The sequence below is a fragment of the Meriones unguiculatus genome, chromosome 9 (genome assembly GCF_030254825.1).
Source record: "Meriones unguiculatus strain TT.TT164.6M chromosome 9, Bangor_MerUng_6.1, whole genome shotgun sequence".
In the NCBI taxonomy this organism is placed as follows: domain Eukaryota; kingdom Metazoa; phylum Chordata; class Mammalia; order Rodentia; family Muridae; genus Meriones; species Meriones unguiculatus.
Genome location: NC_083357.1, coordinates 3,755,100 through 3,777,312, shown reverse-complemented (window position 1 = coordinate 3,777,312; position 22,213 = coordinate 3,755,100). Strand labels below are relative to the sequence as shown.

General features: G+C 52.7%; 1 protein-coding gene across 1 annotated transcript in view; it reads left to right on the top strand.

Annotated features, from left to right (window-relative positions):
• Positions 1-22,213, top strand: part of Zcchc24 (zinc finger CCHC-type containing 24) — a 52,122-nt gene that overhangs the window by 25,244 nt on the left and 4,665 nt on the right. The window contains exon 3 of the mRNA XM_021663176.2: positions 19,589-19,753. Within this exon, the coding sequence (XP_021518851.1) occupies positions 19,589-19,753 (165 nt within the window). The remainder of the gene's footprint in view (positions 1-19,588; positions 19,754-22,213) is intronic.

The following is a 22,213-nucleotide window of genomic DNA, read 5'->3' as shown; positions in this document are numbered from 1 at the left end:
TCCTAGCTTTCCTCTCGCCCTTTCTCCTCCCACTCATTTCCTGCCCTCTGGCTCCTCCCCTCTTTCCTGTCCTCTGGCTCCTCCCTTTGCACAACACTGTGGCTAGTTGCTTTATTTTGGCCTGTTTACACACAGTTGAGACAGGATGCTTAGAATAAGTATCACAATGCAATATTAGGATTGAAACCAGAGAGTGGGGGGTAGACATCAGCATTTGAATGAACAAGGGTAAGGTGTACACATTTCAAAAGAACATTATACCAACAGAGGATACAAGGAGCGACTTAGGGAACTCATGGTTGGTGTAGAGGCTGGGGGACAGTGCTGTGTGTCCTTGGGCCAGTTGCTTATAGTCTCTGTTTCCCTATAACAGGAAGGAAGGGTTGAATCCACTCAATGATGCTTATCTGGGACTTCCCCTTAGGAGTGCCTGGGATATCTTGTTTATTTGGGGGTGCTGCCAGTGTTGACTAGAACAGGCTGGGTCACAGAGACTTATCTAGATGGTCATATGATTTTAATGGGCAGATGGACAGAAGTACAGTGGCCAGTATGAAATGGTGCGGTACCCAGATGAGCGGATCCACAGGTGAACAAGCTACACATCCTTCTAGGGTTCCGGGGTGCAGTGAGTGCCAGGGCTCCTGCTACTTAATGCCTGAGCTCCATCCCAGAATCCTGGTCCAAGTGACCTGGAAGCAGGCTGTCTTCCAGATGGCTCTGGCTCCCGAGGCTGTGGGTTGTGTGATTTCATGGTCGAGGCTCTCCCATCTTTCCATACCTGACTTTCATCTTTCTAGGCCTCACACGGGGGTCCAGGTTCTCATGGGCTCTCGTTCTGGGGACAAAGCCTCTCGCCTAAGCGTAGTACATTACCATGCCCAGTTCTAGTCTATGACATGGTACTGTTGTAGGCTTAACACTTTGTCAGAGTCTACACTCAGCAACTCTGTGGTGGTCTGCCAATCCATGTGGGCCAGTGGCTACTGGAGCAGAGGGTCTGGCTTGTGTCTTCCTGAGACAATGTTGTGGGTTGTAAGAGCCTAGACACAGACTACTCTGCTCAGTCTTGGGGTACAATGGAAGTGCAGAGAGCTAGACCCTATAGAATTCCTGCACTCTGGCTGCCGCCAACACTACAGTAGAGGAGTTACAGCTAGAGCAGAGAGGGGTACCTTCCACCATGCAGAAAGGACCGTGGTATAGGCCTGTGGCAGCAGCACATCTCACAGCATAGCTGTTGGTGCCCAGAGCAGCAGAGGGGCTGTCACATACAAAGACCCCTCAAACTCTGCCCTGATAAGCACACATGGTTCCAGGTGGAGAGCAGAGATCCAGGAACAGATGAATTGTTAAGTAAGGCTGGTGCCCTGCCTCCAGCAGGTCCTATTGCATGGTCCTTTCCAATAGCCCTGCCTAGGCCAGGCTTTTTGCACAGAACCATCCGTTTCTGTAGGACCCAGATGACTTTTGGTTCCTCTAAGGTAAGAGAGCTCACCCTCCCTCCCCTCGCACCAGGAGCCCACACATGTACCATCTGTAGCCTGGTTATTTCACCGAGCCTAGGAGGGCTACCTCAGCCCCATGAGACTCTCTCGGCAGGCCATTTTCAAGCCATCTAGACCACACAGTCATGCCTAAGTACTGTAGCCCACCCCATCCCTCTCCAACCCCCACCTCAGCTATGCTAGACTCTCAAGCCTGGAGCCATGCCATAGAAGGTAGGGTGCAAAAAGTCATGTCCCATGTCCCTCGCTCTCTGTGTGACCTTCAAAATGTTCCTGTACCTGCGTTCTTCCATGCTCAGGAACAGTGGAATGTGACTCACAGAATGACCACAAGGATTCAGCAAGATCTTGTAAGGACAAACCTGGCACAGCATATGCCTGCCAGCTTATCAGTCTTGGCACAAACCCTGCCTTGGCGAGAGTTTGTGTTTGCTGAAGGAGACTTCGTGGTCACCCTTATAGTCACTTTAGAATTGAAATTATGCTTTTCAAGAAACCTGGGCTTTTTAAAGACTATCAAGGTACAGGAGGGAAGACTCTTAAGTATATATGAAGCACTAGGCACATTGGTAATGGTGAGACTGATGATGGTGGTAGTGATGATGATAAAAACAGTGATGAGTGTTAGAAGTAATGATGGTATTGGTGATGACATTGATGGTGGTAGCAGTGGTAATAAACACTGGTGATGAAGATGGTGGTGATGATAATAGTAATGATGATTGTGATGATGGTAATGATGTGATGGAAATGATGGCAGTGATATGGTGATGATGATAATGGTGATGTTGCTGGTGGTGATAAAGGTGATGATGATGGTGGTGGTGATCATGGCTTCTATAGACTAAATTCCAATCATGTGCCAAGAATTTGCTTTCAATGAGCCATCATCCCCACTTGGATGATGGGATGGTGCCAAAGACTCAGAGATGCAGAAATTCTCTTATGTGCTTGCTACTGCTCAATGACATGAAGAGATCTGTTTTCACTTGTCATCATTAAATGAAAGGTTGTAAGTCACTAGATGGGCAGTGGATACTTCTTTTTAAAAATTAATTTATTTTAAATTAATTAATTAAAATTAATTTTTAAAATTAATTTATTTATTCACTTTACAACCCAATCATAACCTCCTTCCTCTCCTCCTGGTCCCAGCCTCCCCTATTCCTAAAAGTCCCTGAACCCACCCATCCCAGCTCATCAAGTTGAATCAATACTGATCGAGTCCTCTTCCCTGTGATCTGGTGAGTCAGCCATGCCAGGGGTCAGTGATCGGAAAGCAGGCAACAGAGTCCATGTTAGAGACAGGCCCCACTCCCCTTACTAGGGAACCCACATGATTGTCCCAAGCCGACCATCAGCTGCATCTGTGTAGGGGCCCTCGGTCCAGTCTATGCATGATCCTTGGTTGATGCTTCAGTCTCCACAAGCCCCTCTGGGCCCTGGCTCTGTTGGTCTTCTTATGTACCTCCAGGTCCTTCTATCCTTCAATCTACTGCCGGGTGGAGCCTCTCAGAGGAGAGCTATGCTAGGCTCCTGTCTATGAACTTCTTTGTGGGGCCACAAACAGCCCATGGCAGGGAAACTGAAGATTTTTGTTTTGAGGATAGATGGGAGAATTGTGGGTCTTTTCCTTCTTCCCTCAGGTCTCTTTTTTGTCATTTTTAGAAACCCACCGCTGCCTGTGGCTGCGGACCCACCCCTAGCCCACCTCGTCTGTGGAGATGCGCGTGTGCACAGGGCTCCGGAGGCAGGGCAGCACGTGGAGGTGCGTGCTCCTCATGCCAGGCCTGTGCACACTACAACAGGGCCAGGGCTGTGCTGTGTGCCTGCTGCCTCACCAGGAGCTGAGGCTTCGGGGAAGCCTTACCAACTGGCCCCTCACAGTCCTGCACTTGGTTTGAGCCACTTCCCTTTTCTTGACCACTCTCAGGCCCTAATTTCCTGTCACAGGAGGATCCAGGTCATCCTGAGGTGTTGGGGACAAACTCTCTCATGCTTTAGTCCCTGAGCTCTGTGTTGCCCAGCCTGGCCTGTACACAGGCTCAGGGCCTGTCTGGACAGAGCTGAAGCACCTTCCCCCTATCTGCTCATCATCATCCTTTGATCAATCCCAACTCCAAGGATTCTTGCTTTTGGGGCCACTGGGAACACTGTCAAGATGGGAAAGACAGTGAGGATCTGTCATGGCATGTGCAGGAAGGTTTCAGGTATTGGGGATGGGATGTGAGACCTGCTGGGGACTTTGCTAAAGTCTCCACCTCAGCCGTAACCTGAGGAAAGCACAGAAGCCCTGGAGCCTTTCCTGGAGTGTGGCAGCAGGCTCTGGGTGAGAGGCCTCAAGGGCTGTGGCATAGTTCCAGAACAGCAAGCCCCCTCAAAGAATGGCTCTAGGACATGCGGGGGAGGCCAGCGTCCCCTTTTCTCACATTTTCCACAGCACAGAATGCCTGAACTCCATACTGCTCTTCAGAGTTTGGCGCTGCTGGAGAGGCCTTTGGCTGGGGCACCCTCTGCTGTGTAGAGAGCTAGCGGGAGGTGATGAGAACTGGGAGGGCAACTATGTCTCATGCCCACTAGGTGCCTGACGGCTGGAATACTGGGCTTTCTGCCCTTCTGACCCTGGTTTCACTTGCCTCCCACCCCAACTGCTTCTGCTATGGGCTCAGCCTCTTTCTCATTCATCCCTCCTCCCTGGCCCTGAGGAATCACTGTGGGGCCTGGCAGGCAGCTTGAGACCTCCAGGCCTGCCCTTCCAGGTCACCTACTGGGGACAGAGTCTGCGTCTGTGTAACTACAGAACAGCTGCAGAGTGCCCGACCCTACTCTAGGCCAGCTTTGGAGTACACGCACTCCCCAGGGCACCTTGTTTAGAACCGTCCGTGTCCTGCCACCATGCGGCTGTTCCACGTGCTGTTCTTGCTCCAGAGGTGGCGAGATCTTCTCCGTCTACCTCTATTAGAGAAAGACAGCCATGGCCAGCCATCCCCGTCACTGACAGAGAAGCTTGCCCACAGATTGCTGCTTCAGATTTCCTGGGCCGCATGGTCTCTCCCGGCCACCATCCACCTACCACCTGCAGTCAGAGAGATTTCAGAAGGCCACAGGGTCCCTGGTCCTGTCCATAACAGTCTTAAACTGTGGCTTCCCACAGATGGCAGGCTAAAATCCAAGCTTGTGATGCAGTCCTGGGGCTTCTTAGGCTTGGCCTTTGCCCTGCCAAGGCCTTCTCCTTCATGCTTCCCGCCACCCAGCTCTGCTCCAACTACAGTGAACTCTTCACTGTGACTTCCTCTGCCCTCCCAACTCCCTGACACTTCCTCATCACCCCCAAAAATGTAGGTTCGGTACTCACGTGGTTTCTCTTCTCTGTTCATTCATTGGGTATTTATTAAGTGTCTACTATATGCCTGGCATGAACCACAACGAACAAAGAAGACAAGGAAAGAGCAATTCGCATTCCTGTGGGGTGGCAGCAAAGAAACAGGGACACTGTGATATAAGCCATGCTCAAACAGGGTTGTCAGGGACCACTTCTCTGAGAATGTGGCAACTTGATTAGAGACAAATGAATCAGGGAGAAAATGTTTGGTGACCTGGGGCAAGATCATTCCTGGCAGAGGGAAGAGTGAATGAAAAGGCCCCAAGAACATCCAGGCAAGGATGTTCTTAGCCTGATGGCTCCAGGGCAGAGGGAGCTCAGGCTACTTGGGAGGGGCTGAGGCTCACAACTAAGAATGTCCTCAGTGCCACTGTCCCTTCTCTCAGTCCCCCTGCCTCAAGCTGGGCAGCTCTTCTCCAGGGAACACAGATGGGTGCTTGTCTGAGAGTCCTCCCTCCCCCCCCACCGTCCCAACATGTGCAGTGGGGACAGGAAGTGTCGGATCTCGCCTCCCAGCTGCCTGGTGGGATGCCACCAAGCCAGGACGGCCTGCTTGGGAAGGGACAGAGGCCCTATTGAGCCAGCTCTCCGGGCCAGCAGGGACAATAACCACACTGAGAACTCGGAACATCGGCCAGCATGCTTGTCCAGGAAGTTGCCAGCCACTACCGCCCCCTTCTGTGCCACCCCACCCCCAGCCCTCTCTCCTCTGGCTTCTCAGCTTAGGGGATGGTGGATGCCAGTGGCTACTTTGCACTGGCACTGCCTGCTTTGTGCCAGACCCATGCTGTCTCTGAAGAGAGAGAAGTACAAGATCCTGGGCATACTGCCTACAGATAGGCACAGGTGCAGGGGTTGGGGTCGGGGATAGGGGAGGGGTGTGCACCCTGAGAGCTGGATAGGCAGGCTTCCAGGAGGAAGAATCATGGTTCTAAAGCATGTCTGGAGCCAGGGTCATGCTTTGATGGTACAGCACCCAGGAGGCATCAAAAGAGCTAGCTGACATGAGCGACAGTAGAAAGAGGAGGAAGAGAAGGAGGAGGAGGAGGAGAAGGAGGAGGAGGATGAAGAGGAGGAGGAGGAGGAGGAGGAGGAAGCCATGATCAGGGCCATCTATGACCAAACCATCTGCTTCTTAATCCTGAGTGCTGTCTATAGGTGGGACATGTGTTCCAGAAGGATCTTTGTTGTCATCCTTCTGTACTGGTCTTCCATATTTAGGGGCAGCTGCAAATCCCTGAAAACCCTGGCGGAAAGCATGTGGGGTAGACACCTAGGTGCAGATTCCTGACACCCCTCCCCTGCCAACACTTGCTGACAGATGGGGAAACCAAGCCCTGGACCACAGAGCATGGTGGTGAGGAAGAATCTACCTTTAAGCAGATCAAGTCGTGAAATATCAGATTCTAGGCAGACTCCCCTACAGGGTCAGATCCCTGATGGGCTCTAGGCCAGCACCCTGCTCCTTCCCAGCAGTCAGAATGATTCGAATAAGATACTTGCTGTGTGTCCTTGCCCACTGGCTCTAAGTTCACAGGCTTGCGGTTGTGTCCTATTCCAGGGCCTCACATACAGTGCTGCCCTGCCCGTTCTGGTTGAGAGTGTGAATGGAGTGTCGCGGGGCAGGTGGTGGTGGGCGGAACTCTCCCAGTCATTGACCGACTATAGCCTAGCACTTTCCAGGTGCTTTTTTAGCCACTACTGAACTACAGGAGACAAGCAGGGAACCTGGGGACAATTTCGTAGTCAGACACATGTCACTAGGAGGCAGCCAGGCCAGCTTCAACAGACCCTGAAAAGAAACCGAGGCCCTAGAAACTAAGTCACAAGCTGTAGACTTTGCAGGTAGGGCAAGGAGTTGAGCTGGGGTCGCCTGGCTTCTGTCCAGGCTCTGGAGCACCGGCTCTGGCTATCAGCCTCCATGTCTGCAGCTCAGGGCTGACGGCTCCCAACAGCTGGGCCCATCGGGAGCCACATATGCCAGCGCCAAGGCAAACACTGGTGGGGAGGTGGGGGCGGGAGGTGTGGCTGCCCCATTCTTCTGCTTTCTGAACAGACCGCCGCAGAGCCGAGCAGCCAGGTCTGCAATCACTGTTTCTGTGATGGTTTCCAGATGCTGTGCACTCAGGTTTGGGGCTTGGCCAGGGAGCCAACCCTCCCTCCCCCACTCTCCACCCCTGCCAGTCCTGCATTACAGAGCTGAGCCATCCATCCAGCCCCAGGCTGACACCTTTAAACATTCACGTTGCCCAACTCATAGGCCAGGGAGCCCAGGCTGCTTTCCTGGCTCTCACTCTTAACTTCCTGTGTGGCTTGAGGAGGTGGCTTGCCATCTCTGAGACTCATTTCCTGGGCTATAGAATGGGCATTTAGGACATGTGCTCTGGGGCCTTCCCAAAGTGGACCTCAGGCTAGCAGCAGCCTCCAGGGATGAGTTAGAGAAGATGCAGGGAATCCAGGGGTGGGGCCTATTCTGTTACCATGCAACATCACTGCAGCTCAGGCATGAATAAGACCAGTCCAGTCTTCCAGATTCTTAGCTAGGGCTCCTGGGATCAGAAAGGCAAGAGAGCTGACTTTGAAGATGTGTGGCTTTAGGAAGAAAAGTTTTGCTTTAGATAAGAAAGAGGGATTAAACCACTTACTTCAGTGTGTGGCAGGGTGGCCATGCTCTGGGGAGATGTCATCTCTGAGGTCACAGGTCTTCTGGGATAGACACTGTGTAAGGGCAGGTCTGTGTCATGGGGGGAGGGGGCGCTGTTCAACAGCACTGCAAAAAGTGTGCAAGGGCATGTGTACCCTATGACTCAGCAGCCTGTAAGAGGTGAGAGACCAGAGGGCTCTGGACATACAAGGCTGTCTGGGAAGCTTCTAGAAGAAAGTGTAGCTTTCACTAGATTTGACTGGGAGACATAAGATGCCAGGTTGTGGGACTGTAAGAATGACCAGTCGGAAATGAGGCTGTGGAAGAAGCATGCGACACAATGGGTGAAGCCCAGCCTGGGCTTGGATCCCAGCTCTGCTGCCTCTCGGCTGTGTGACCTTGAGAGATCTGCCACCGTCTCTGTGCTCTGGAAGCCTCATCTATAGGCGTTTATGGACCAGCTGTTGAGGAAAAGCTGCATCCAGAGCAGGAAGCTGGCCATTTTTGGAGTGCTTTATCCTTTGGCCTGCAGAGCAAGCACTTTGCTCTGGAGGACAGTGGGGAAGGGTCAGTTCTGCAGCCGCCCTGAGATGCAAACAGAAGCAGGATGCAAATGGGGACTGTCAGCCTTGCTTCCTGCTGTGGCCTTCTGGGAAGAGCTGTAGATGCTAGGGCTACCCACAGGGGCCTCTTAACTGCTCCTCTGCCTGTCTGCATCACCACAAGTGGACCTCACATGCCAGTGACAGAATCAGACAACAGTCAGAGGTCCGGGGTTCAAGGCCAGCCTCTCCTTTACTTAGTGACCTTAGGCAGGTGACTTACCCTCTCTGGGCCTTCGTTTCCACACCTGGAAACAGTCACCATGAAGCTACAAGTCTAGTGCATAGCCAGCCTCAGCTGGACTCCATACCATCCATGCCTATGGCTCTCAGGTCTCCTGTGGGCCCAGAACTCCAGTGCTCACAGGTGTGAAGCTGAGCGATGTGAGACTAGAACAGAGGATGGAAAGGCAAGCCAGGCAGCGGACAGCTGGGGGAGCCTGAGCCTCAGGCTCCTGCCAGAGTTGCCCCCAAACAGCTGACTTCAGCGTTCCCCATCCAGGGTGGAGCAGATCTCTTTTTTGGCACTTGGCCACCCCACCCCTTCCCCCATTGCTATTTTGAGCTGAGCTCACTGTCCCCTCCTCCCATGGCTGGCTGTGGGCCTCACACCCAGAGTCTCACTGTAGCCTGTAGCCTTTCCACCTCTTACAGAGTCAGCTGCCTGCCCCCAGGACTGGGCAGGACCTCCCTTCAGCCAGGTGGGCAGGCTCTTCCTGACCATGTGCAAGCAGGCCTTTCAGGGAAGACCTCATAAGGCGAACAGTAGACAGCACACCCAAGCAATGCCATCTTAGAAGTGGGCAGTACCCTGCCCAGGCCTGGCCTACCCTCTCTCCAAGTCTTCTATCTGAGAGACCTTTCTACCTCTGCTCTAGATCTCATGCCCAGGACCTGTCCAGCCATTCATGAGAGAAGCAGGAGGGCACGGATACACACACACACACACACACACACACACGCACACGCACACACGTTATAATGAGCCAGAAGTTTGCAGAATGCCTTTAAATTTGAGATGAACTCTGAGTTTGGTGTCCTGGAGTTGGGTTTTGTGAAGGACATGACTCAGACCACGCAGTCCCTTGGAGTACAGCCTCCTCTAGAAGGTTCTCAGCTAGCACGGACATGGAACAATGGAGTGAGAATACTTGAAGGCCAGTTAACCCCAAGGAGACTGGGAGGAATGGCCTTTGAGCTTTGCCCTTGAAGGATATTGGAAAAGCATTAGCACTCCAGGGTACTAAAGGAGTAGGGGGGGGCGGGGTATGTGTGCTCTTATTGACAAGAAGTTGATTTTTATTTTTAAATTTTGTGTCTAAGTTTTATACAGAAAGAGTTAATAAGAGCTAATGCTGGGCCAGCGGGGGCCAGATGGAAAGCGGCTTAATTGTCTTGTGCACATCAGCTCTGTCCTGGAGTACGGGGCACCTCAAGGCTGGAGTGGCTGCTGGAGTACTTATTGGGGGACTGCCTAGCTGAACTGGGGTCATGGCTACAGCAGGAGAGAAGGGAATCGTTAGGAGAAAGGACACAAGGGTGCAACGGTGTAAGCAGGGACCTGGACTCACTGGAAGTGGCCTAGAGTCAGCAGCAAGCTACAGGGCGGCTGCAGGTCTTTCCTCCGCCACCCCTCCCTCCCAGGGCTCTGCTGCAGCCCAAGTCTGAAATCACAGCAGGGAGGAAGCTTGAGTCTTTTGCAATGCCTGTGATTACACCCCTCCACACAGGCCCCTCTTCCCCTCCCTGCCCTCAGCACCAATCCCATCCCTGCGGCCAGTGGAGGAAAGCCAGAGGCAGGAAACAGATAGCCAGGGAGTGGCTGTGCACATGGTTAGAAAGTTAGAAGCTTTCCAGAGAGTTTTGCCCAAGATTACTTCCAACAGCCTGGTGCGGGATTTGGAGAGAGAGAGAGAGAGAGAGAGAGAGAGAGAGAGAGAGAGAGAGAGGTCTGCTTCTATGGTACATGACACAGCCTAAAGGCATGTGGCATGCTGGGTGGATGGGTGTGTGTGTGTGTGTCTCTGTGTGTGTGTCTAAATCTCTGGGTCCTGGGGAGCTTCGTGGTCTCTCTTGGGCTCCATCATTTCCAGTGTGTGTCCTCTTCCCTCTGGGTTGAGGTCACCTATTGTCCTGCTCTTCCTTGTCATCCTGCAGAGGCATGTCCTTTTCTCTCTGGCTTCTCCTGGGGCTCCCCCTCCTCTCTGTCTTCTCCACTCTATCTTACCCCCAACCCCCTCCCCAGGGTTTTCCTGAGGCCCTTTCCTGTCACTGTGAAAGCTCCCATTGTTCCTTGGACTCTTACAGACGCTAGTGTTGTGGGCTAGGGATGGCATTTTTGTGGGGTGGGAGGGGTGCCTGGGGGTTGGGCCTTCTGGGTCCATGTGGGTCTGTGGCAGGATCCAAGAAAAGGGAGGGGGCTGGCAAGGGGACATGGACAGACATTGAATTCAGACAAGGAGGCCCTTGAGGCTCAGAGGAAGCCAGGCTGGCTTCTCTCAGTGGCCTCTGTCCCAGCATCCTGCAGCACCAGCCCACCTGTCCCTCCACAGGCTGCTTCCTCCAAGGTTCCTGGAAGTCTGCAGCTGCTGGGAGTGGGCTGCTGAGGCTCAGGGCCTCCTGCCTGCCTGGGTGTGCTGTGCAGACATATGAGTTAGGGACAAGAGTTGGAGGGTTCTCGAGGAGGGAAAAGGCCAGGTTTGAGCACTGGGTGAAAAGTTGAGCTCAGATGTGACCCTGCAAAGATGGGTGGCGCTTACCCTGACCTAAGCCTTAACCTAAGTCTCTGCCAGGATCAAATGCTGATTTTGAGGGGACTGTTGCATTAGTTAGAGTGTCACCTGGGGAGCCAGGGAGGTGTTTGCCTGCAGGCATAGGTTCAGTTGTCCCACAGACATGAATCTTAGGGCTTCACCCAGAGGGCTAGGGCCAGGTGTGGGTCATGACCCCAGAAAGGGTCTTCTTTAGACGGCCTCAGACTGTGAGCTCTGTGAAGGCAGGACACCCCCCTCTTGTTTATTTCCATCTTCCTGGAATTTTCCACAAAGCCCAGTCAGCGTGGATGTATGATAGATGTTAGTTGAATGAATGAGTGTTGATATGTCAGCCTAGGATCACAGGTCAGAAGGCTTGTGTTACTTGGAGCAGGATTGCTCTCTCTTTCTTCTCAGCCGTTTCAGGGAAAGGACAGGCCCTGGGTGGAAAGTGTCACTCTGGAGTCACTGAGTAGGGCTCAAGTCTTGGTTTCACAGCAGTGGGGCCCTGTGCAGGTGCCTGGGTTGCCCGTGGCATCAGTTTGCTCTCTTGCTTCAGGAAGGGGCCATGGAGGGGCTAATTAGGAATTACTGGCCTAGAGTAATGCTCATTGAAGGGTCCCCAGCTCTTTCAGAGCCAGTGTTTCTTACTGAGAAGACAGAGAAACAGGCCCCAAGAAGGGTCTGCAAGAGCAGGGGCCTTAACATCACACCTGCTTCCCAAAGCTTGTGGGGTTCAGGAGAGGGGAGAGGCAGCGGGGACAGCGAGAGAAAGGACTCAGAAGTTCTGGCCTCCTCCAGGGAGAGCCATCAAACTTCACAGAATCTCCAGATGGGTGAGTTTGTGGCTGGCCCTGTGTCTCATTGGCTCGATTATAGGAAGTCCATGTCAGATCCTGAGACCCAGGGCTGTTGCCCCTAAGGCCAGGGCCACTTCAGCAGCAGGCTGCATTAGAGCACACAGACAGGGCAGAATGGGGCTGGCTGGGAAGCCCATCTGTTCTTAATTTCCTCTTCTTGCCCCTCTGGCTCTGGCCAGAGCTTCTCAGCTTGGGTGCGTGGGCAACCCACGGCTCATGAGGAGGATGCCCAAGGGTCTTCCAGACATACATTAAATGAGGTGATGGAGCTCCAGGCTGGTGAGTGACCCTTCCCAGAGGCCACTTACACCATTCTGGAAACATGGAAACTGAGGCCCAGAGATACCTGTGACAGTGCACTTCCTGTTTCTCTACCTCCTGACACGAAGGGTTCTTCCTGCTGTTCTGGCACATCCTGAGCAAGTTCATAAAGTGTGTCCTAGCAGGCAGCTAGAGTCCACTACTTGGTCAGTGTGGCTTCAGACACTGTGCCCGTCTGGAGCCCTGGATGCATCATAGTGGCTCACAGTGGTTTTAGAGGTAGGACAGGAATAAAGGTTCCATTTCTATCCAGGCCTGGCAGGGCAGGGTCTGACCTCCTTGGCAGCTGGAGGAGGTGAGGCCCACAGCTAGAGAGCCACTATTCAGAAAAGTATCCAGCCTGAAGTCAGGGCACCCTACTCCGCTGCCCGCTCCTATGATCGATGTCTTTGTCATACTCCACCTGAAGCTGCCAATGGATTTTATAACTGACATCTTGTAAATAAGGGGCTGTGAGGGGACTGAGTTTACTCAGAGAATGACTCACTCTGCAGGAACTCCAGGAATCAGGGCAAAGTGACCCACAGGGCCTGTGACAAATGTATACTGGCTTCTTAAGAGAGGGGAGCCAAGGGGTCCCGGACGAGGATGGTAACCAGCCTGGATGCAGTATCTCTGTGGAGAGATGAAGGTCCAACAGAGCCAGCAAGCAGAGCGCCCAGTGCCCTCTCCATCGTCCACACCTGCCGGACAACAGGTGGAAGAAGCTACCTTTGATTTCAAAGGGCTCCCACTGCCTAGACACAGCTCCAGGCGCCCTCTGGTGGGCAGGAGCAGCCTGCAGGAGGGCTAGCCGCCATTGCTTTAAGTTGGGCTTGCTAAGGAGAAACACACGTTCTTCAGGGCAGAGCCTGAGCAGAAATAAATCCATCCACAGACCTGTCCCCCGAAGGCAAATTCTGATCCCTGCTAGCCTATTGCCTTGGACTGTTTCTCATGTTTGTTTGTTTTTTTTTTTCTTTTCACAGTATTCAATCTCCTATCCTCCTTTCTCTCAGGCACTTTCCAAACATCTAACAAGATTCATTTGGAGCTTTTTAAAAATTATATTTACATGTGTGCATGCATGTGCCATGTCGCGCTTGTGGAGATCAGAGGATAACGTGCTGGAATCGGTTCTATTCCTCTACTGTGTGGTTTCCAGAGATTAAACTCTAGTCCCCAGGCTTGGTGGCAAGTCCCTCTGCCCACTGAGCTAGCTCCTGAACTGTTCATCATAACCCTCTCAATGGCTCTGTTCTCATGTATCCACTGGGAGCACCTGAGACCTGCTGTGGATTGTCCTGTTTCCAGTTTTCCATTGTCCTAAATCATGTGGCAGTAAGATCCTTGCAAATGCTTTTGGTCCGTATCGCTGATCATTTCCTTAAGGCCATTTTTTAAAGGGGACCATTGGAAATGTGGTAGGAGACACCTCTCCAGCCCCTGGGGCATCTGATAGCAGCTTTCTCCTCACACCTGCCTCTGTGGCCTTCACCAGTTCTCAGGGTCCAGAAGACTGTTAAAGCTGGACGTACTCTCAGAGTTACAGGCTCAACTTCCTGAGCAGGGCAAAGGTCCCCTTGGCCAGCTTCCTGGTGGCTGTTTACCCAGCTCTGCTTACATCACATTAGGGACAGGGAACTTACTGCCTCCCAGCCAACCTCAGGAGATCTCGGGGACTGATGGGAGCGACCGCACTTTGAGGAGCTCCCACCCCCCCTCCTCTCGACCCTCCTCTTTCAATTTGCAGGGTCTTCCCACCCCACGCCAGAGTAGACTTGCACACCTCCAGCGGCCTTTCTGCCACTGCTCTGGCCACAGTCTTAAGGTCTGAAAAACCCTTCCTTCCCCAGCTCCATCCTGGATTCCTACGTGTCCTCTTCAAATCTCCTAGCTTCTATGGTACCGAGGACCCAACTGTGCTACCAGGAGCAGCTTCTGGGACCCACTGAGCCGTGCCCAGACTCCTGGCAGATGTTATTCCCTGGTGGGGGTGGGGTGAAAGGGGTATGTAGCCCGGGTCAGGAAAGCCTGCTGGGGCCTGGCAGCCTGCTGGCTGAGTGGTAACCCCTGCAGAGCTGTCTGTTGACATTTATGAGAAGAGTCCAAGCCTCTGCTGGGAGGAGGCAAGGGGAGGCGGTCTCTTAAACCGCCTTCTCTCTGGGCTCTGGGCCCTGCCCTCACTGGTCAGTATAAACAACGTCTGGACAGAGCCTTCCAGGAAGTGGCTCCTTGAAGCTGCCCGCCTGCTGGCCTGTGTCTCTTCTCTCTGCTGCTTCTTAAACTTGCCCTTTAGGCCACCTCTGCCGCTGCAGGAGGGCTCAGGAATACCTGACTCCTCCCCCATCCCCGCCCCTCCCACAGCAGCTGGGCTGGCTAGGCGGCCCTAGGAATTTTCTCTGCAAATCTCTGCTGAGGGTTCTTCCCTGTAGAGCCATGGCTGGCAGAAGAGCCTGCTCTTTCAGCTCCTCACATGTGGGTGCTCTCCTGCCCTACCCCCTCGTCCCCCGGTTTCATCAGCTGTCCCGCCGGCTTCTGTAGTAAGTGGAGAGAGAGCCCAACAGGCCATGAACCCTGAGCACAAAGCCCAGCACACAGGCAGTGTCCCACAAAAGCTTGTTCTCTTCCCCCCTTCCTTGTCCTCTGCCGGCACATGGCCAAGTTCCTGCAGCGTTCTTTTGACTTTTTGAGGGTCCTTCTGGGAGAATATTCCACAAGATGAAGACGCCTCACTCCTTTTCTTCTTTGGCTTGTTACCCTTCCTATGCACACACCTTGCGATAGAGGACCACACCAGCTATCAGGCTGTCGCCCATTTCTAAAATACTCCTCTCTGCATTTTGCCTGGGCCTCAGCCCCTCCCTCTGCATCATCTGGAACACTCAGTTGCACTTTGTGCACAGGGCCTAGCTTTGCCCCCAACACCACTGAGTGAGAGTGTGCTGCCTGTGCCTGGAGCGAGCTAAGGCACCTGCGAGGGTATCAGCTCTACAGCTCAGGCCCTTGATCAGCATCTGGTGTCCAGATGCAGACACAGGCAGAAATACTCAGCTGCTTGTTGCGGGTTCCCAGGTAGTAACAGGCAGAGACAGCCTGTGATTAAGGAATCAGACCCTGTAGCCCAGGATCTGAGCTTGCCCTGTGGGACTGAGACATCTGGGAGTTACCAGCATCTGGCCTATAAGTGTGGCATTGGCATGATGGGATATCTGGGCCTATAGGAGACCAGGCACCCCAACCCTGTGTATCTGGCAGACCACTCCACAAGGGACATGTTCTAATTCTGAGCTGTGGTTCTGATCCTCATTCACTTCTTGTCCAACTGCCTATTTTCTCCCTTTGGTTATAACCTACACCATAGTACCTCTGAGGGCTCTCTCATCATCCTGATTCTGAATCAGAGACCCTGGTACCTAAATTCACAGTTTATTTCTAATCCTGACTGGAACCCCATGTTTTGTTCCAAATGTGGTAGGATGAATTGACCCTCCCATTTCTGTCCTTTGCCCTAGATACAATAGGCAAACTCTAGGTCTTGAGGGCTCTCTGAGCAAGAAGAGGTCTGAAGAATCAAATTCCAGAGCCAGCCTGCTGGGGACTGGCCCTAAATCCTTCCATCAGCTAAGGGAAATCTCAGAGCTGACTGTGGCAAGACACTCGTGTGTGTGTGTGTGTGTGTGTGTGTGTGTGTGTGTATAAGGCAGGGAACAGTCCACGTGTCACCCACCTTTCTTGAGGTCTTTAATTAGACTGGAACTTCACCAAGCACACCAAAGTGCCAGAGCTTCCAGGGTTATGCCTACCTCAGCCTGTCATCTGTCCATCACGGGGATTACTAGCCTGTACTACCATACCAGACTAACTTACATGGAGCCTCAGGGTCAAACTCAGGTCTGCATGCTTACAGAGGAAGCCACCTCCCCAGCTCCACCCCCCACCCCTTCAACAGCTTAGGCAGACTCACCTTTGGAAATGGAGGCAGGAGAGCCCATGCATATGGTGTCTTATTTCTGGATGACAGAACCAAGGGAGCTATAGACACAGGCTGCCAGGGTCTATAGACTCAGAGCCAGGGTTCTGGGTGCTGGATGGCAGTGGAGAAACTGGCCTCAGAAGGACTCAGAAAACCTGCAAACTGGGTGCCTAAAGAGCTCAGCCTCAGAGACACCCTCTTGTCAAAGCATCATGACTGTGTGTGGGGCATCTCTTATAACATGGCCCTCTCTCAGGCCTTCCCAGGGCTCATATTGAGCCTGTTCCTGAGACTTCACAGTTACTAGCACGCACGGGGCCCGCCCAAAAATCAGGACTTTGTTGTGCTTGCTTTCTGAGTTTTGACTGAGTTTTGATTTTCACACCAAGAATATCTCTCCCTTTTTATTATGACTCTAGTCAGACATCACCAGTGGTGTGAGCAGCTCCTGGGGGTGGGAGGACATCAAATGCACAGTTGATAGAAATAATCACCTCACACACTGATTCTACTTCACAATAGTAAGTAATTGTAGTGCCGTTAATCCTATTTGCCATGTGTGCCAGGTGCTGTGCTCAGGGTTTACCAGTATCGTCTCACTTAATGCTCAGCATACTCTTTTACATGTTTACTGCAGGTATTAATTGTTTATGTTTGTGTGTGTGTGTGTGTACATGCATGTCACAGCATACATATGGGGGTCACAGGGCAACTTGTGGGAGCTGGTTCTCTCTGCCATGTGGGTCCTGAGGTTTGAACTCAGGTCATCAGAGTTGGCAGCAAGCGCCCTTAAGGACCTACTGAGCCTTCTTGCTGGCCCAAAACGCTCTCAGATGGAGTCACTTCCTCTAGCCTTGTCCTAATTAGGATTCGGATCAGAGTCTGCACCTGGCCTCTCTACCCTGTTTCCTACGTGGGCCATCATTCAGGGAGTTACGGTGGCAACTCCCTGGACCAAGGCCAAGCTTCCTGGACCTGGTGAATATTGTCAAAATGCAGGTTCTGGGCTGGAGAGATGGCTCAATACAGCCTGAGTTTAATGTCTGATACCAATATAAAAAGCTGGATGTTGGCACCTGTCTGTAAGACCAGCACAGGGAAGGTGGAGACAGAACCGTGGAGCTTGCTGGACAGCCGTCCCAGCCAAACTGTCAGCTCCAGGTTCGGGGAGAAACTTTCTTATTAAAAAAAAAAAAAAAAAAAAAAAAAAGCCAGGCATGGTGGTGGGAGGCAGAGGCAGGAGGATTTCTGTGAGTTTGAGAACATCCTGGTCTACAGAGGGAGTCCAGGACAGCCAGGGCTACACAGAGAAACCCTGTCCCGAAAAAGCAAAAACTGAAACTAAAACAAAACAAAAAGTGGACAGTAATTGAGGAAGACACTTGTGTTTGACCTCTAGCCTCCACATCCATGTGTACAGATACAAGTACACACACACACACATTCACACACCACACACACACACACTACACACAAACACACACCACACACACACATACCACACACAAACACACACACACATTCACACACCACACACACATACCACACACACACCACACACACACATACACACACTCACACACCACACACACATACCACACACACACACACACACACACACACTCACACACCACACACACACATACCACACACACACATACACACATTCACACACCACACACACACATCACACACACCACTCTGCCCCCTCTCCACCCCATGAACAAGGTTCTGATGTGCCAACTCTAATGTGGGTCTCAAGATTCTTCCTCTCCTCCTCGTTGCCAGACAATCCAGACACTGCCAGGCTGGGTACCGTAGTTAACGATTGTGTGTACGGGTCAGGCCCCTCACACTCAAAGCCTACAAGAGCCAAGCAGCTGAGGCGTGTGGAGCCGTGGCAAGCAGAGGTGGCTTGGAGAGTGAACGCCGGCTCTAACGGTCGGCACTCCGCGGCCTCAGCCAGTGAACATCCAAGGCCAGCGTGGGCCCACAGCTATGGGTGGCCTCTCAGTTTTAAGTCCTGTGACAACAAGCCCAGCTTTTCAGAACTGGCCTCTGTAGGCTCACAGCAGCTTTATTTATGACAGCCCCGGTTGAGAAGCAGCCTGGAGTGCTCTCTGCCTAGGCATTGGCATACAGTGGCTAGTACTTGGCAGCAAGAGAGGGTGGGCAGGCAGCATGGCTAGCCCGGATTCACGGGGCAATGAGACCGCTGATGTCCAGGCCCGCGAAGAGCACACTCATCTTTTTTCTCAGAGTTGTGCACAGTTTAAAGCTCACGAGTTGTTTATTTCTGGGACTCTATCAGCTGAGCACAGACACTACAACCGAGGAAAGCAAATGTGTGGAAAGCGCAGCTGCACGCAAAGGGGAGCATTAGCTAAAACTCTGCTCCCGAGAATATGAAGCTGGCGAAGCGTTGTGGGAGTGGAGGCAGCAGCCAGAGGTGTTGGTACAAAAAAATAGCGCACATGACCTTGGCCCCACAAGTTTCCCTTCTGAAAATTTACAAATACGCTCGCGGGCGTGTAAGCTGACACACGCACCCGTGGCGGAGGCAACGAGCTTTCGTGAACTCTGCCACCATGCAACTGCGAAGGGCGATGCAGTAGCTACTGGTATCGATGTGATGTGAGAGAAACACCAAGCTAACTGGGTTGGAGGGGTGGCTCCGCCGGTAGAGTGCTTGACCAGCATGCACGAGGCCCTGGGTTTGATTCCCACCATAAAGCAGGCACGGCGGGTGCATGGCTGTAAGTCCTGTACTAGGGAGACAGGGCCGGAGCTTTAGATGTTCAAGATTATCGTTGTCAGGGCTGGGGAGATGGCTCAGTAGTTAAGAGCAGTGGCTGCTCTTCTAGAGGACCCAGGTTCATTTCCCAGCACCCATATGACAGCTTACAATTGTCTGTAACTCCAGTTCCAGGGGATCCGACATTCTCACACAGAATTCTCACACAGACATGCCATATATGCAGACCAAAGACCAATGCACATAAAATAAAAATAAATAAATTACTTTAAAAGAAAGATTATCTTTGTGATAAATGTGTTTCAAAAGAAAGCAGCAAGACATGACAGGAGGCCTAGACAGACGGATGGATTGAATGTGTTTGTCAGTGTGGGGTGACACGGACAGAGATGCCACAGGGACTGGACAGAGGGTGTGTTTTTGTCTTCCCAACACCCTGGGAGCTGAGGCAGGAGATCTGAGTTCAAGACCAGCCTAGAACATGGCTGCTTCAAGGTAGGGAAGCCCACGGTTGGGAGAGGGGGGAGCTGAGGCGATACTGTCCACTGGGCACTGTTCTTGTGGACAAAGCACCTGTGCCCATCCAGCTGCCCCTTTGGCATCTCCTCAGAGGCCTTGCATCCCACTGTCTCTGTCTTGGGGTGACTGTGGAGCTCCCACAGCGGGATTTCCATGTGTGCTTTGAAGGCAACCTTCGTGCTTTCTAGAGTGGTGACAAAAAGGCTAGCACACGGGGGGGGGGGCAGGCTGCAGGCTTTGAGAGCTGAAGGTGGAGGTCCCATTTCCCTTTTACTTCCTGTCTCTCCAGGCACGCCCCAAAGGTGAGGGTCTGACGCCTTACCAAGGCAAGAAGCGCTGCTTTGGCGAGTACAAGTGTCCAAAGTGCAAGAGGAAATGGATGAGCGGGAACTCCTGGGCCAACATGGGGCAGGAGTGCATCAAGTGCCACATCAACGTGTACCCGCACAAGCAGGTGGGTGAGGGGGGGGAGGAGCTAGAGCGGGGGGGGGGGGAGAGGAGCTAGGTGTGGGACTGAGCCATGGATGAAGTTGGGCGGCCCGTGGGGCGGGGAGCTGGGGGGCGCAGGGCATTCTCCCAGCCCCCTGGAAGGTGATTCTTGCCCTGTGGTGAGCCTTAACTGACTTCTATGACATGGAGCCTGAAGCAGAGGCGTGTTGGTGGGGTAGGCAGAAAGGGGCTAACTGGGATAGGGAGTTAGGACAGCCCGGTTCCTACAAGGCCTCCAGGTGTCTGGGTTCCCAGGGTCTAGGCTAGAGGTCTGGGGAGAACTCACCTGACTGTCTTATTACCTAGACAGAGGCAGAGGCAGAGGCAGCTCACACACTCAGGGCAGGCAACCCGACATCAGCAGTGTTCCTGTGTGACCCAGTGTCTGGCAAGGCAGGCTACTTACCGGGTCCCTTCTGTCTTGCCATCCCATCCCTTGGTCATTGATGGCTTTCCCTGCCTTCCCCCTCCCCACATCCTACCAGCATAGCCTAGTGTAGCCTGCTCACCTGCTAGCCTGCTTCTACACAGGGAAGTCCAGTCTAGAAGGAGCTTTGAAGAGCTGGAGGCTCCACTCTTCCCACTCACCATCATCCAGCCAATATTTGTTGAGCACCTATGGTATGCACTGGGGAAATTGAGGTATGAAAAGGCAATAGGATTTGAACCCCCGACCCTTACCCCACCTTTACACACCAGCCAAGTTCTGTGTTCCTGGGCTCTTGTGCTTCTCTCTCTGGCTTAAGATTTGGGAGTATGGTCCCCTTGCTCTCCCAGTGAGGCAGTGGAGCCCGTGTACCCAGGCCCCATGGAGAAGGGTTCTTGCCCCTCCCCCAGGGCTGACCCAGGCCACCCCACCCCTCTGAGAAGCCCTACCCCCACTACATCTGTTTCCTGTCAGGCTCCAACTGTGTCTCCCCCCCACCCCCACAACCCACCCCACCTCCCCAAGAAGAGAAGAAAATACTAATGGGCTTTGCCTCCCTGCTGGGGGTGGGGAGGGGCTCACAGATCAGTCCCAGCTGCTGAGTGTTTCCTTCCACAGAGGGGAGTCATCCTGACAGCTCCCCCAAGCTGCCCACTGGCAGCCTGAGGCTACAGGCTGAGCAAGGCTTAGCAGCCAGCCAGAACCCATTCTGACCAAGGCCAAGAAGAAAAAGTAGTTTAAAGGAACCTAGGGCTAGGGCTGGCGAGGACAAGAGCATTTCCCAAGGATTCAGCTAATGGTCCCACCCTTTCAAAACATTACTGATAATATTCAATATCAATACTGGCCAACACATAAAAGGTTCCCCATGAACAAGGTGCCATTCTGCCACTCTCTTCACAACAACCCCACAAAACAGGTTTTCTATTAGGGTCTTTTTTTTTCTTTGAGGAGAAAAATCACACAAAGAGAGTCCAAATGACTTATTGATTGTCCACACAGATATAAAGACTTTGTGGAGCTCTGTGGTTACAGAATTCTTTAAGACAGTCATTTACTCTCTAGTACACACACACACACACACACACACACACAACATACACACTCATACACAACATACACATACTTGTACATATAGGCATTCTCTCGAACTGACACACATGTACACACGCACGCATGCACATGCAACATAATACTCATACACACACATACACACGTGCACACAGCTGAGCCACGACAGCACCTGTCACTAACCCCTAACCCAAGCTGCAGAAAGGCAAGCTGAGGTGGCAGCCATCAGCCAAAGGGTGGCAGAGGTGTCGTTCGAAGCTCTCTGACTTATGAGACCATGGGCTGTGGATACACTGCAGAGGTGTGGGCAGAGCAGTTTTCCAGAATACTCTTCAAGCCTCTCAGCGCTCCTCATTGGCTCTGCTCCTTACCTCTGGGAGCGCTGTCAGCCTCTGGTATGAATCCCAGGACAGCAGTTACTGGAAGGGTGAGCAGAGAAAGTGCTAGTGAGTTCTCAGGATCACAGGGTGGGAGCATCCTCAAAGAAGGATGGTGCCCTGGGAACAGAAAGCCAGGGGTCTGGGACAGGTAGGAGAATACATGAGCTCTAGAGCTAGCCCTGAGCTGCAGGGCTAGGGCCTGGACCAGGTAGAAAAGCAGGCTACTACTCTGCCTGAGCATGTCGCTGGCATCCAAGGGTCTTTGCCCCAAACCCCATGTCAGCCTATAGTTTCTGCTCCCCTCTTCTTGGCAAATGGTTCCCAGCTGGTCCTGACAAGCTTTCTCCGAGCCCCCAAGTCTGTGCAGAGGACCCTTCTACAGACAGGGTATCATTCTGGGGTTGGAGGGAGAACAGTCTTTGTGGCCAACTGAAATTCTGTCCACTTCAGAGTCACTCCTTGTGAGCCTGTAATGTTTGTAGGTCTTTGCTGGGCTTTGTGGGTAGGTCAGGGAGGGAGAGCAGGCAGGGAAACCCAAGCCATCAAA